Genomic DNA, 13,105 nt, shown 5'->3' with positions numbered 1-13,105 from the left:
GCTGCATGGTTTCACTTATATGTAGAATCTCAAAAATGTTGAACTCATAGGAACAGAGAATAAATTGATTATTGCTAGAAGCTTTAGGTGAGGGTAGAGAGATGTTGGTCAACGTTCGACTAAGACAAACAAGTGTTCAACTCATCATGACCCTTCTCAGGCTCTTATGGGAATAAGCAAGGGACAGAGCAAGATGTTACTAACACTAGAGCCCAATATATCCCATAAAGCCAGAGCAGGTATCTTTTCAAAGGTCAAGACACAGCTGCAGGGTGCCAGTCAAATGCCATTTCAGGCAATCAGAGAGTCGGGCATAGGGTAAAGTAGGGGTGAGAAAAACTATGTTCTTTCTTTTCAGCCTGTGAGATCCTCTCTGTCTCCACTCTCGCTCAGTGTAGGAATGGTTAAAGTGTCTCATGACTCTAAATATGACTCATCAGAGTACAATTTATGGCATGTTACAGTAGATAAGTATTACATAGAAGACCCCCCCCAGGGAACAATTAGAAATTGTTTTCCTACCTCATTTAGTGATAGCTATTATGATTTAATAAGTTAATATGGATTGATTCTACAACTAGTGTGTACACAAAAATCTAATCCTGAGAAGGTTGATATCTCCTCTATGGTCTAGGAAGTTGCTTTGTAGAACTGTTATAATTCAGCTAATGTATGCAATTTTCAGTGAAATTTACCAGTCTCATTTGGAAGAAATCTCTTTAATATGAATCTTGATCTTGATTCTACAGCAGGAATGTATAATTTTGCTTAATTTTTTGTGGTAGGAACTCTTTCTATAATCAGTTCTTTTTATCTCTTTTAATCACCCCCTTGCTAATAATTTTATGCTTGTACTTAGAGCAAATTTTGTTTAAACTTTTCCAATCCTGTGTTTGTGTGATCACACATTAATAACCATTTGTATTACTAGCTTGAACTTCAGGTCTTTCCACAAAGCATACTTTGATTTGTTTCTAGGATACCAGAAGAGTGCGTCTGCCTTTGGAAAATTGAATATAGCTTGCTTATTATAAGCCCCTAGATAAAGGGAATGTCAGCCTACAAAGGATGAGAGCTAGAGAGCAGATTCTGTTCAATGTAACTGAACAATGAATAAAAACCACACCTAGTCGGTTTAGGTGGGAGGCTTGCTATGGTTGTTCACTGTGTTTAACAGGTATGCACTGACATTTGCTACTGGAAAGATCTACCTTTGAAAGCTTTTAGGTGGCTTTATTAAGAAAGTTTAGCAGGTAGAGCAAGCAATGTAGCTCCCTAGCATTTTTTCCAGTGCATTTAAAAAGCCAGTGTTTCTGATGTTCAGACTTGGTTTACATTGTCAGGAGGTAACACTGTAGAATACAGTAGAAGTAGACATAGCAGAAAACTCCCAAACAATACAAAAAATTAAAAATTAGAAAAGATGGAGAGAGGGTATGGGAGGAAGGATTGTGGGAGGGGTTGACCACTGGGAGGGGGGGAAGTGAATGTGATACACAGTGAGTAATAAAAATAAATAAACAATAAAATTTTGAAAAATCATGTGCAATGATCAGATGGGATTAAATCCAAGAATATTTTAGCCTTTGGTAAGCAATGTGATGTTTCACATTAACAGAATAAAAGATAAAAACCACAAAAAAAATAATCTCAGCTTCACAATGAAGAAGTTTAGTGATACGAAAGAATTCTTACTACTAGAGATGATGCATGTGCATTTACAGTAAATATATATAAATATATTTATATAAATATATAATTCTATGAGAGTATGCATATTTTTCTTTAAACATTCTGTATACCTGGACCTGTAACAAGAAATTCCTTTACTTCTTTGAATTTTGTGATTTCCATGAAAGCAGATCTTGGACGTACAGGTGACCTTGATCGAGTGGAGTGTAGTCACCTGATAATTTATGTAGAAGGTATTGGCACATTGAAGTTGACCAAATCTATCATGAGCATTCTGGAGCACTACTATGATTTGAGACAGAATTTCATTTACATTTAACTACATTTCTAGACAAAAAAAGAGAGATGGTGTTATTTATTGGTTCAACTTTGTTTCCTGGAGCAGACTTAACCTCCAGACAAATTAAGGATAAAGACTTCTCATTTGTATAGCTTTCTTCAAGTATTCTGAGAGGAGCTCTAGCAGTTTCTTTAAAAGGTGTTTGGGAAAAGCTGATCCAAAGTTCTTGTTTAGGTCCATTTTTATCACTTTGTATGTTGCGTAACTTAAATCTCCTTCATGTAAAATTAAATCTATATCTAATAATCGTTGCTGCTGTACCTCAGCTGTTAGGTATTGAATGAATATTTCTGGTTCTAACAAGATTCATCACATTTATCACATTGGGGTATTCTGTTTTCCTCCTGCAGCATTATCTTTCTAGTGAACATGCAAGAGTTTATCTCTGCTTTTGTTGTTTTAGTTTGTCCCAAACTTGATGATGGGAACTCTTAGTGCTCTTTATAAATACTTGTGGGTTCCTCGCTTATCTTGACTCTTCCCATCCCCCAGCAAAAAAAAAAAAAAAAAAAAAAAAAATTTGCAGTTTTAAAATTTGATTTTAAAAAATATTTTATTCGGGTATCATTCACATACAAGGACCATGTATGCATACAATGCACACAATTTGGTGTCCCTGGTGATAAGTATATACCTGCAAAGGCACTGCAATTTACAAACTGTATCTTTAAAATAGTTTCCCTTTCTCTACTGGAATATCAAGTTTCATTGAGTGGCATTATTATCATATGGTGGTCACCAAAAATTGATTTTTAGCTCCAGTCTTTCTTGTTCCTCAGAATAGTCCAAATTGCCTTGCTTGGGCAGTGTCAGGCAGCCTGCCCACAGAAGTAGTCTGTTGCTCCTTTCCTCTGCTGCTGTGAGTTTGGGTACTCTGTTGTAATTCCTAGCCTTCTACTACAGTTTCTCCTTCCACCAAAGAAGGGTCGGTCTGAACTGTGCTTAGGGGCCTCCCTTTTGCCCCTATAGTCACTGTAGTCTACTCATCATTTGCCTATCTGACAAGCTTTAATGTTTCTTTTTTACCTGAAGACATCTATAATTTTAAGGTCAAATAAAAGACCAGGTATAGTTGAAGATAATTATTTTCTTTTAAACCTTGAACTTTTCCCCTTAGCTCTCTCTCTCTCAATGGCAAAGGTGGCTTATTTTTTAACAGTTATAAACACTACTATCATTTTTCATTTGTTTATAAATATAACTCATAATTGTTGAGATACCATTGAACTGTTCTGGGGATTATATGGGCCTTCTGCAGCATGACTTTTGACTACTTCTGTCCCTTAAGAACATCACTCAGTAGGTGAGCAAGTTAAAAACTATGAAACACAGGCTATTCAGTTGTGCTCTATGTGAACAGTTAATAAAGTCAGATAGAAACTAAAACTATGCGTTTCATTGCTGTTCAGAATTTTCTGATGGTAATAAGCCCAATAAAGATGAAACCTTTTTTGTACAACCTCAGTGTACTCAAATGAACAATACAAGGATGGTATTATGAGTGCTTGTAAAATTTAAGGGCACTGTTTTTCTGATATTAAAATCAACTCAACAAATTGCTAACAAATGTTTACCCTTAGTAAAAGAAAATTCTTAGTCTTCTACCTCTAGATAGAAAGAAGCTCAGAGATGGAGGGCCATAGCTATTCTGTGGTCACTAGGTCATGTTAAAATTTACATCACTTAAAATCTTTTGTGTTCATCAATAATTGTAACTGATGTTGGATATTACTGAGAATAAGTAGGTCTCTTTTGTTAGAGAGACAATGGATTTGGCATAACATTTAATTTTCATTTCTTTATGCTAACTTGATGAATAATTCATTTTAAGCAATGGGTTAGTGTCCCTAAAATGTTTATAAACTAGACACATGTACTTGAGGCATAACTTTTGCTTTTTTTAAATTTTTCAATGGAAACACATTTACCCACATATCTATGAGGTACACTGCAATAATTTTATAAATGCATAGAATGTGAAATGCTAATCAGTGTAATTAGCATTTTCATCTCTTCACTTAGTGGATCCTTGTGTTGGGAATGTTAGGTTCAAGATTTGAGCTACTCTAGTTATCAACTCAGTAGTGAAAGAGATACCTGTACTGCCAGGTCTATTGGCCACTGTTCACAGTAGCTAACACATGAAACCAATGAAGACCATCAAGAGGTAACTGGTTAAGGAGCCAGAATTTTTATTGACCTGTTTTACTATTCAGAAGATGCTTCAGAGTCCTTTAAGAAGATTATTTGCTAGGCTCTTAAAATTTTACCTTGCAGGACTATTGCCTTCCCATAGTTAATCACTAAATAGCAACTATAAACATATATGTGTAGGTAGGTGTGTGTGTGTGTGTGTGTGTGTGCGCACGCATGCGCGCACACGCGCACACATGTATGTGAATTCTTATGTTTGAGAGAAGTTAAATGCCCATAACTTTTTGTAATACAAGTCTATAAAGGAGCACAGTGAAATCAGTGAATAGATATTAAAATAAAAATATAATCATAATAATTTCCCTGTCTGGCTAAATATTATCATTTTAAGATTTTTAAACATCTAAAATGTAAAAATCAGATTGCACAAAACTAAGGGCAGGTTATGTTTGCCCAAGGGAACTTAATTTGTGGGTTTTTATTCTCCTGGGCTTGTTCAATCTTTTGCCATTGCAACAAGACATTGTCACCCCACAAAGTTCATCTTTGAGAACTATAAAATCTAGGTTTTTTTTTTTTTAAAAAAATCACAAAACCATCTCATAATGTCTAATGTAAGTTTTTAATTTTGTGGTGGGACTCTCTAACTTCATGTGGTCTGTGGGCCTGTGAGGAGCCAGAAACCTGCTCCGGGGGCAGACATCATGGGCACCTGAACTTCCTAAGATCTCAGACAACACTTTTGTGTATATGTAAGGTTTTGCTGTACACAGTTGCTACAGCTTTTAGCTGACTCAGGGAATTCCAGAATGAAATGATTAGGAGCCATTTTTCTGAAGACGTTCACCCAACTTTTAGGCGGCCTTTCTTAAGTGCATGGCAGTCTAGGCAAGTGCAAGTGCCTCAGGAGTATTAGAAGTTTGTATGACAGGAGAAATCACTGCTAGATGCTGAGGACAAATAATTGTCCTGCAGTCTTGTTTCTTAAACTCTCTTCTTCACTATATTCTTCCCCCTTTGCCAGACTTAGAAGGATAAAAATCAACACTTCTGATTCTACGATAAAACATCTTTTCATATTTTCAAATATTATAAAATGAGTAAGTTCATCTTAAATGTCAGAGGCAAATGAGATGTCTAGACTACTCTAGGCTGTAGAGAGAAATCAGATTCCGTGTATTAAGAACCTTTTCCTTAGCATTATGCAATGTTCTTGAGTGGTAAAGTATGCTGAGCCTGTATAAGGGCATGGGTTCTGTCCCCAGCATACATATACACCAACCCCCTTACCTTCTTCTTTAACATGGGCAATAACTTACAGATGGTATTGTGTTAGTTCAAGTGACATGAAGGATGTTATATACATAGAAGCGGGATTAAGTTGCTTAGCTTACTGCAACTGAATGTACAAGCTTGATTTAACCCATGACTATTAGTCAAAGCTAAGCCATTGAAGGTTCAGATTCATAAAATGGCGTAGTTAGCTTGGGGCAGAGGTGGTGTTGAGAAAATAGAAATGCTTATTTGAAAAGAAATAAGCAGCTCAGGAGTTCCTGCTCTGCACCAGGGCTGTAATCGGAAGAACTTGCTTCTCAATAAAGTGTTATAGAATGACATTTATACCCAAAGAGGAAATGGTCATAAAAGCTACAACACTAATTTTAAAATCTAATGACAACCCAGGAGAGTTTGTGGTTAAATCTTTAAAAAGAACTAAATATCTCCAGGAATCCTTTTACCTTTTTAGTAGGCTGATTATTTACAGAATTTTTTTTCATGCTATTAGAAGAAATAACAGACCCTAAAGTAGATTTAAATGGTTTTAAAAACAGAAAGAAGTTTTTTTTTTTTTTAAGTATAAATTAGAGAGGTTAAAGCCATAAAAGAAAGCCTGGCTTGTGTGAACATTGAGCTTGGCTTTTAATTGAAAATTAATTACAGAAGTTATTTTTTTAATCTGGAAATAATCCATCCACTCCTCAGCCTTCCTTCAATAGATCATAGTTGTAATGCTTTTCTTTTTTCAATTTTAAGAAGTATTTAGAATTGGAAGTGACTTCAGTGAGAAGGTCCATAAAAATCTGAGAGAAAACAAATATATATAAACAAGACTACTGTGTGGTTCAAATGTGGAGTTTTTACTTTCAAAGATTCTTGATGATTTTGACATCAGTATGAATCATTGAATTAGTTAGATCTGACTTGTCAGGTCTAATTCCTGAAGATGGTGAGAACTTTGACAAGTTCCTGAGAACTGCTCCATCACAAGACTTTGCTGGGCTTGGTCAGCCCAGGGCTATCTGTCCTCAAACCTGAGAGCCCCTCCCCAGACTGCTCCATCTTCTTTCTTAGCATCTAATGAGCTTTGAGTTGCATTCTTTCTGTTCTTGATTAAATGAACAGAGTAGTCAGTTCATTTAATACATTGGCCTAAGGAGGGCTGCCAAAGCAGGAGCACTTCCATGGCAGCCAGCTTGGCCTTCGGGAATTTTTCCAGCAGCTGTGCATGGAGGATAAGATAGGAATTGTACTTATTGCCCTTGCCAGACTCCACCCACTCCTTTTTTCCGGGAGTTAGAGGAAGCCCTCTGAATGCAATTCAGCAAGTGTGGGTGCAGCTTGATCTCTTCAGCAAAAGAAAGAAAAAGAACACAAGAAAGAATACATGCACTTAGTAAAAACACAGTGAGCCAGCACCAGCTATTAACATATTAAATTGCTATTAGAAACGTATACGTAATATATATTATTCATTGATTAAAATTTATTTTGAAATGTATCCTCAATTGTAGCTGCAAGTCTCTTTGTAAGTATTCAGTACTCTAGGGTGGAGAGAATTATCAATGAAATGATGAACACATTGTAAAGATGCACACATGTGGCAGGAACTGGAAAACAATGCTGTAAAGTGATAAAATGTGCCATTCCGGAGACCTAAAAGCAATAAGCATAGCAATATTTTGAATACTGGAATTTTAAGTAGAGACATACCCAAACCAGTAAATACCACTGCATTTCCAAGGCTTTTCTTTACTAATTATGCTCTAAATTGTGGACCATATAATTCTTCTATCTTATCTCTTCCTCCCTAACAGAAATCCTTGTAGCATATTTTCAGGGTCTCCTTTTGAACTATGAGTGCCATATGGCCCCTAGATAAAAACAAGGCTGAGCAAGTCACACCCGTTTATGAAAAAGGTCCTAGACTTAAAAAGAAAATAGTAAAATAAAATGACAGTGATATCCTCATTTTAGTAAACTGTTAAAGCATTCACTTTTCCTAAATTACCCTTTTCTTTTTCAAGTCTTCCATAAATAGCAGTGGGCTAAGGAAAGAAAGAAGGGTGGGGCACTATTGGATGATTGGCCCATGTGGCAGGACAGGCAGCCTTAGAGCCAATTACAGCTGGGGAGAAGAAGGAGGAAGTGGGAGAAAGAGGGCTTTCAGGAATACACCAAAACACCATTTAAAGGCATGGCAAAGGTAAGGAAACCAAGAGAAAGTGTGTGTGTGTGTGTGTGTGTTGGTTAAATTAGGGCTTTTTCAAAAATCTGCTTACCAATAAAGTTCATGCCTATATTGGAACTAGTAAAAGACAAAAAAAAAAAATCAAGAAACAGTGGTAATTATATATATATATATATATATATATATATATATACACACATACAGAGAGAGAGTATAATTTCATGTATATATTTTTTATGTAACAACAATTAATAAAAAATAAAGACATGTATTTTAAAGAGAGTAATAAGAGTAATAAAAAGGGGGCAAATGGTAAGGATTTAGAGTAATTATATAATGATATAAATATGTAAAAATAGTATAATTACATAACAAATGGAATAAAATGATAATTATATAAACTCAAAAATAAAAGAAATTGTGGTCTGGCTTATATTCCTTCAAGAATGCCTGATGTAACATGATAAGAAGGACTTTAGCTATAATACCTCATTTTCTCTCCTTTGAACACAGGCATCCTTTCCTATGAATCCATCACTTGCAGCTAATCCTGCTATGGCTTTCAATCCTTACATGCCTCATCCTGGGATGGGCCTGGTTCCTGCTGAGCTTTTACCAAATGGTCCGGTTCTGATTTCTGGAAACCCACCTCTTGCACTGTCAGGAGTTCCTGGTCCAAAACCACCTCGTACAGATAGACTGGAGGTATTTGTTAAGACATATATAAATGCCTATAAAATGAATATTAACTGTATGCATGATGTACCATTTTCAGAGGCTAGTGTGTTGAATGTTTTAGGTAAGTACATCCAAGTACCTTTTTAGCTTGAGGAGCCTGAGGAAGAATGTTAACCGTTTTTAAACTTCAGTTAAACCTTGTTCTGAAGTGAATGTATTTTGTTGTGCAGTACGTCCAACAATGCTTCACAATGGTTCAAAAATGAACCATTGTGTAGGAAGTCTAAGTGAAAATGTTCTACCTATGGTGGAGCTTGTAGAGGGAGATTACTGGGATCGCTCATAAAGCTTTACTTTCTAAAATAGACACTCTTATCTAGAATGATCAACTGAGAAAAGATGAACCTAACCTTCTAAAATTAGAGAAGATGAAGCTAAATGAATGTAGGTTGTAAACGAATTATATGTCTAACCACTTTCTCCATGTTAAAAAATGACGGACTTCATAAGGAAATAGCACATGAAACAAGAAGAATTTAAAGGAAATTTCAAACCGCCTTGAATTATTGGCATCCTTTAGTTTTCCCTTAATTATATTCTTTGTGCACTAAAATAAATAACTGGTTGATTTCTTAGAAAGTCAGCTCCATAGGCATCCAATTGAATACCTGCTCATGTATTATAATGGAATCTGAATAGACATGTGATTTAATGCACTTTACATGTTGGCTGTGTAACTACCAGTGCATTGCTGTGTGATAAAGAAACACCCCAGGCCTTAAAGAAATAATTATACTTAGGATGGATAGGTTAACTTCAAGATTCAAATACATTTTTCAGTAATACTTTAAAGTCCTATATTTGTGTAAGGCAAATAGGCACTCTTATCTTTGTAGAAAATGTGATCCCCTCCTCCAGAATAGAAACTGTGTTTCTTTCTCTTAAGGTGAATATTGCTTTGTATTACTCTTCATCTTTCATAGATATTTGCTACATAAATGACAAGATGTATATGTGATTCTCATATGTTCTAGGAAGGTAAACAAAAGCCAGTCACCTTCCAGGCATCGCTGGGAAATGTATTTTTTTTCCTTCTTAAGGTTTGCCGTGAATTTCAGCGTGGAAATTGCACCCGTGGGGAGAGTGAGTGCCGCTATGCTCACCCTACAGATGTTTCCATGATTGAAGTCACTGATAATACTGTGACAATCTGCATGGATTACATTAAAGGCCGATGCTCCCGGGAGAAATGCAAGTACTTTCATCCTCCACCCCACTTGCAGGCCAAACTCAGGGCAGCTCATCACCAGATGAACCATTTGGCTGCCAATGCAATGGTAAGTCCAGGGACGATGGACTTTCTGTTTGCAGGGGTGGGGGGCATAGATGATTTGTGTAAACCTACTTTGTCTAATCTGCATATATAGACAACTGGCTACTTATGACTATATCTTAATACAAAGAGCCAAAGTTATACATTAGAAAAGATAGGACCAACTAATTCTAAATATTTGCTAAGATTTTCTAATGATAATTATGTAATTATTAATGGTATTACCTCACTATTCTCTTTCTCACAGTCTTAAAAAATGGTAACAATATATGATCTTAAAAGTAAATGATTTTGAGTGTCTTACAATCTGAATATTCAAACATGGCAGAGTTGCCTCTGTATTCTGAGTCACTTCCATGGGCACTTAGCCACTCACAGTTGAATTCCTTTGAAACCACAACATTTAAAAGATGGATATTAAGTAGCTTCTGATTTCACGAAGGTGAGAGTTCCCTTTCCTGTCTGGTGGCCTGGTGCAGGCAGAGGGAAAGATGAAGGCAAAAGGCTGCCCTCGCTTCAGGGAGATTTTGATGTAACAGAGGAAAAAGGCCTCTCCTTTCAAGTGAGCCTAGCAGTCATTTATGGGGAAAAGTTAGTTTTGATTGATAACACTAAAAAGTAGAAAGTAGGAAAAAACAAATTATGTGATGCTGTGTGAGCCAGTGTGAGAGGTCAACATTAGAAATCCTCAGGTGCTTCTCGACATCCATGTTGGCCCTTTGATGGGCAGAAATCCCCTTCCCTCTCCTACTGTCAGTTCTGTCCATCTCATTTCTATTGTTTACTAAATGAGCATACCCAAGAAGTTCATTGTGTATGACAATTTGCTATTAAAGTTTACCACCCCACCCTGCCCCAAGTGTTACGGATTGGAGACATTGAAAGACCCTTTCCATTTATATTTCTGTTTTGTACTAACATCTTTTTGCTCTGAAACAGCCAATGCGTTCTTTGCCCTGCTGGGTGGCCACTACCCCTGGAAGGTTTTGCTCAATGGCTACACTTGCTGTGGCTTCCCAGGCTATATCACTTTCTTTGAGTACATTTTTACTTCTTCCCTGATACTAGCGATCAATTCATCCCTTCTCCATAGGCCCTGCAGCCTGGTGCACTTCAACTGATACCAAAGAGGTCAGCCCTTGACAAGGCCAATGGTGCCACTCCAGTCTTTAACCCCAGTGTTTTCCACTGCCAACAGGCTCTGGCTAACATGCAGATTCCGCAGCCGACTTTTATCCCGACAGGTGAGAGCACAGCTCTGGGAATATTGGGTTTAACAGTTTGAGTGTGTGTACTGCAAAGCCCCTTCCAAAGGGCTTTGTTGGGAGACTATCACCATGCATTTTGACTATAAGTAAAGCGATTGCATTTGATTTGCTATTATCTAGAATAACATGATTTTGGAAATGAATGGCTTGAAATCAAAGGAAGAAAGATGTTAATAGTTTTCTTTTTGACATTTCTTTTTTATTCTGTGCTTCTGAAGGTTGATTCACTTGGTTTAATCTCAGCTAACATCTTGACTCTTAGTGATTATTTCACAGATAGTAATTATCTGCCAAAAGAATTTTCCACCTTCAATATTGTAAATTTTGTAGTGCATATAACTATGATATAACAATCAGAAATTTTTAAACCCTTACATTTATAGTAAATGTGTGGTCTACATATAAAACAGGTAGTTTCAGCCTCTGACTCTTGGAAGCCATTATTAAGTGAAAGTAAGGAGAAGGGATGTGTGGAGTAATGGAGAACTTGTCTAGCATGTGCAAGGCCTTGGATTTAGTCTCTACTACTACCAGAAAGTTGTGGGGTTTTTTTCTCTTTAAAAAGCCTTAATAAATAAAGATGCCATTTGCTTTAAAACCAAATTTGACACATAGAGAACCTAGTTTTACTTGGGCATGGCAGTGCATGCCCATAATCCCAACACTTAAGAGGCTGACTCAGTTTGAGTACAGGCCCGGCTTGGACTAGCTAAATAGCAGATGGGAGGCCATCCTCAAATTTACTGTCTCAAAACTAAAGTGTACAAGAAATCTCCCAAATCCACTCCCCTGAATTAATAGCAAACTTTAATGCTAATTTAGCTGAGTCTCCCCCTTAACGGAAAGCCATTTGCCAAATAGACTACTTAGTTTCAGTGAGGTGTGGGACACAGTTTTATTAGATTATTTCTACAACAGCAACAACAACAACAACAACAACAAAAGGCATCAGACTTGGATCCTGGAGCATACCTGTAAGGGGATGCGTGTAGTAAACAAACAAAAAAAAATCTCCTTTTATGAATAAAGGTTTGATAGTATATTTGTCTAGAATAAATATTTAAGTGAGGTTATTCCTTTAAAGAAAAGGTAAAGTTCTTTTTTAATCTCTGAAATACTTTGATTTGGATCTGTGGTCTTAAATCTAACCTGTAATTTTAAGCATGGGTGATTACTGATTTGCTTGTGCTGGTAAATTGATATTGCAGACAACTATCTTTCAAGTTAAAATCCACTTCTCTCTATAAGGCCTTAATAATGAAACCTCTCTTTTCTTTACTTTCCACGCTTTTCTGCATGGTGTACAGGGCCAATACTGTGCATGACTCCTGCTTCAACTTTTGGTAGGTTTTGTACAAAAAAAAAAAATCTCCCTTTCTCTAATCTAAAACCATCTTTCTGCTGTGTCTATGAAAGCCTGGGTGACAAAATGATGCAAGTGGAAACGTTTGGGTACTTAAGGTTTAATATGTGCAATCAAAGTAGACCCATTTCTCAGGTGTTAGTAGGTTGTTACTGTAGCCAAATTCTAATCCCACCATTTCATTTCTTTCCTAAAAATAGCAAGTGAAATATTTTTAAAATATTCCATAGTGGAACTAGACGATTTTTCTTGGCCTCCTGTCTAATATTTTAAAAATCAATTTCTAATATATAATTTATGAATTACAAATAAACAATCTCCTCCCAAAGTTATCCCTATAGTATAGTGCATTTATTGCACAGATGGTGAGAAAGGATGACTTAAGCAAAGCTAGAACATCCTACAGTATTCTGTGATAGATTCTATAGCTTTCAAGAATGAAAATCTGCCCCGAAATTAGGCACAACCGAATCATTTCAAAAGTGATTTGGGGTGAATGGTGCAATTTGGAACTACCAGTCACATCCTCTCAGCCTTTTGGCTAGCATCAAGTGAAACAATCAGTCATGCAGGAATTCTATAGTTAGCCACCACCATAGTTTGTAGCCTTCCCTAAGCCATTTTACATTTCACTAATAGAAAAGAAAATGAGAAAGCCTTTGGGGAGGTCATAGTTCCTAGGGCCAGGGAACAGATCATGAAAAATTGAATTTTTAAAGTAGGATTTGTAACACATCTTAGCATCATCACCTAACAACCCAGTTCCTCTCATTTTAGAGAATTCACAACAGCTTGATCTCCACCTCAC

At 36.4% G+C, this 13,105-nt stretch overlaps 1 protein-coding gene across 13 annotated transcripts in view; it reads left to right on the top strand.

Annotated features, from left to right (window-relative positions):
- Positions 1-13,105, top strand: part of Mbnl3 (muscleblind like splicing regulator 3) — a 92,247-nt gene that overhangs the window by 67,424 nt on the left and 11,718 nt on the right. For 10 of the 13 annotated variants that reach the window (XM_052170510.1, XM_052170511.1, XM_052170501.1 and 7 more), the window contains 4 exons: positions 8,169-8,360; positions 9,434-9,670; positions 10,760-10,910; positions 12,242-12,277. In XM_052170510.1, the coding sequence (XP_052026470.1) occupies positions 8,169-8,360; positions 9,434-9,670; positions 10,760-10,910; positions 12,242-12,277 (616 nt within the window). The remainder of the gene's footprint in view (positions 1-8,168; positions 8,361-9,433; positions 9,671-10,759; positions 10,911-12,241; positions 12,278-13,105) is intronic. The other 3 variants (XM_052170506.1, XM_052170507.1, XM_052170505.1) reach the window with 3 other exon arrangements.

This window comes from Apodemus sylvaticus, chromosome X (assembly GCF_947179515.1).
Source record: "Apodemus sylvaticus chromosome X, mApoSyl1.1, whole genome shotgun sequence".
Taxonomy (NCBI): domain Eukaryota; kingdom Metazoa; phylum Chordata; class Mammalia; order Rodentia; family Muridae; genus Apodemus; species Apodemus sylvaticus.
This window is presented reverse-complemented; position numbering and strand designations above follow the sequence as displayed.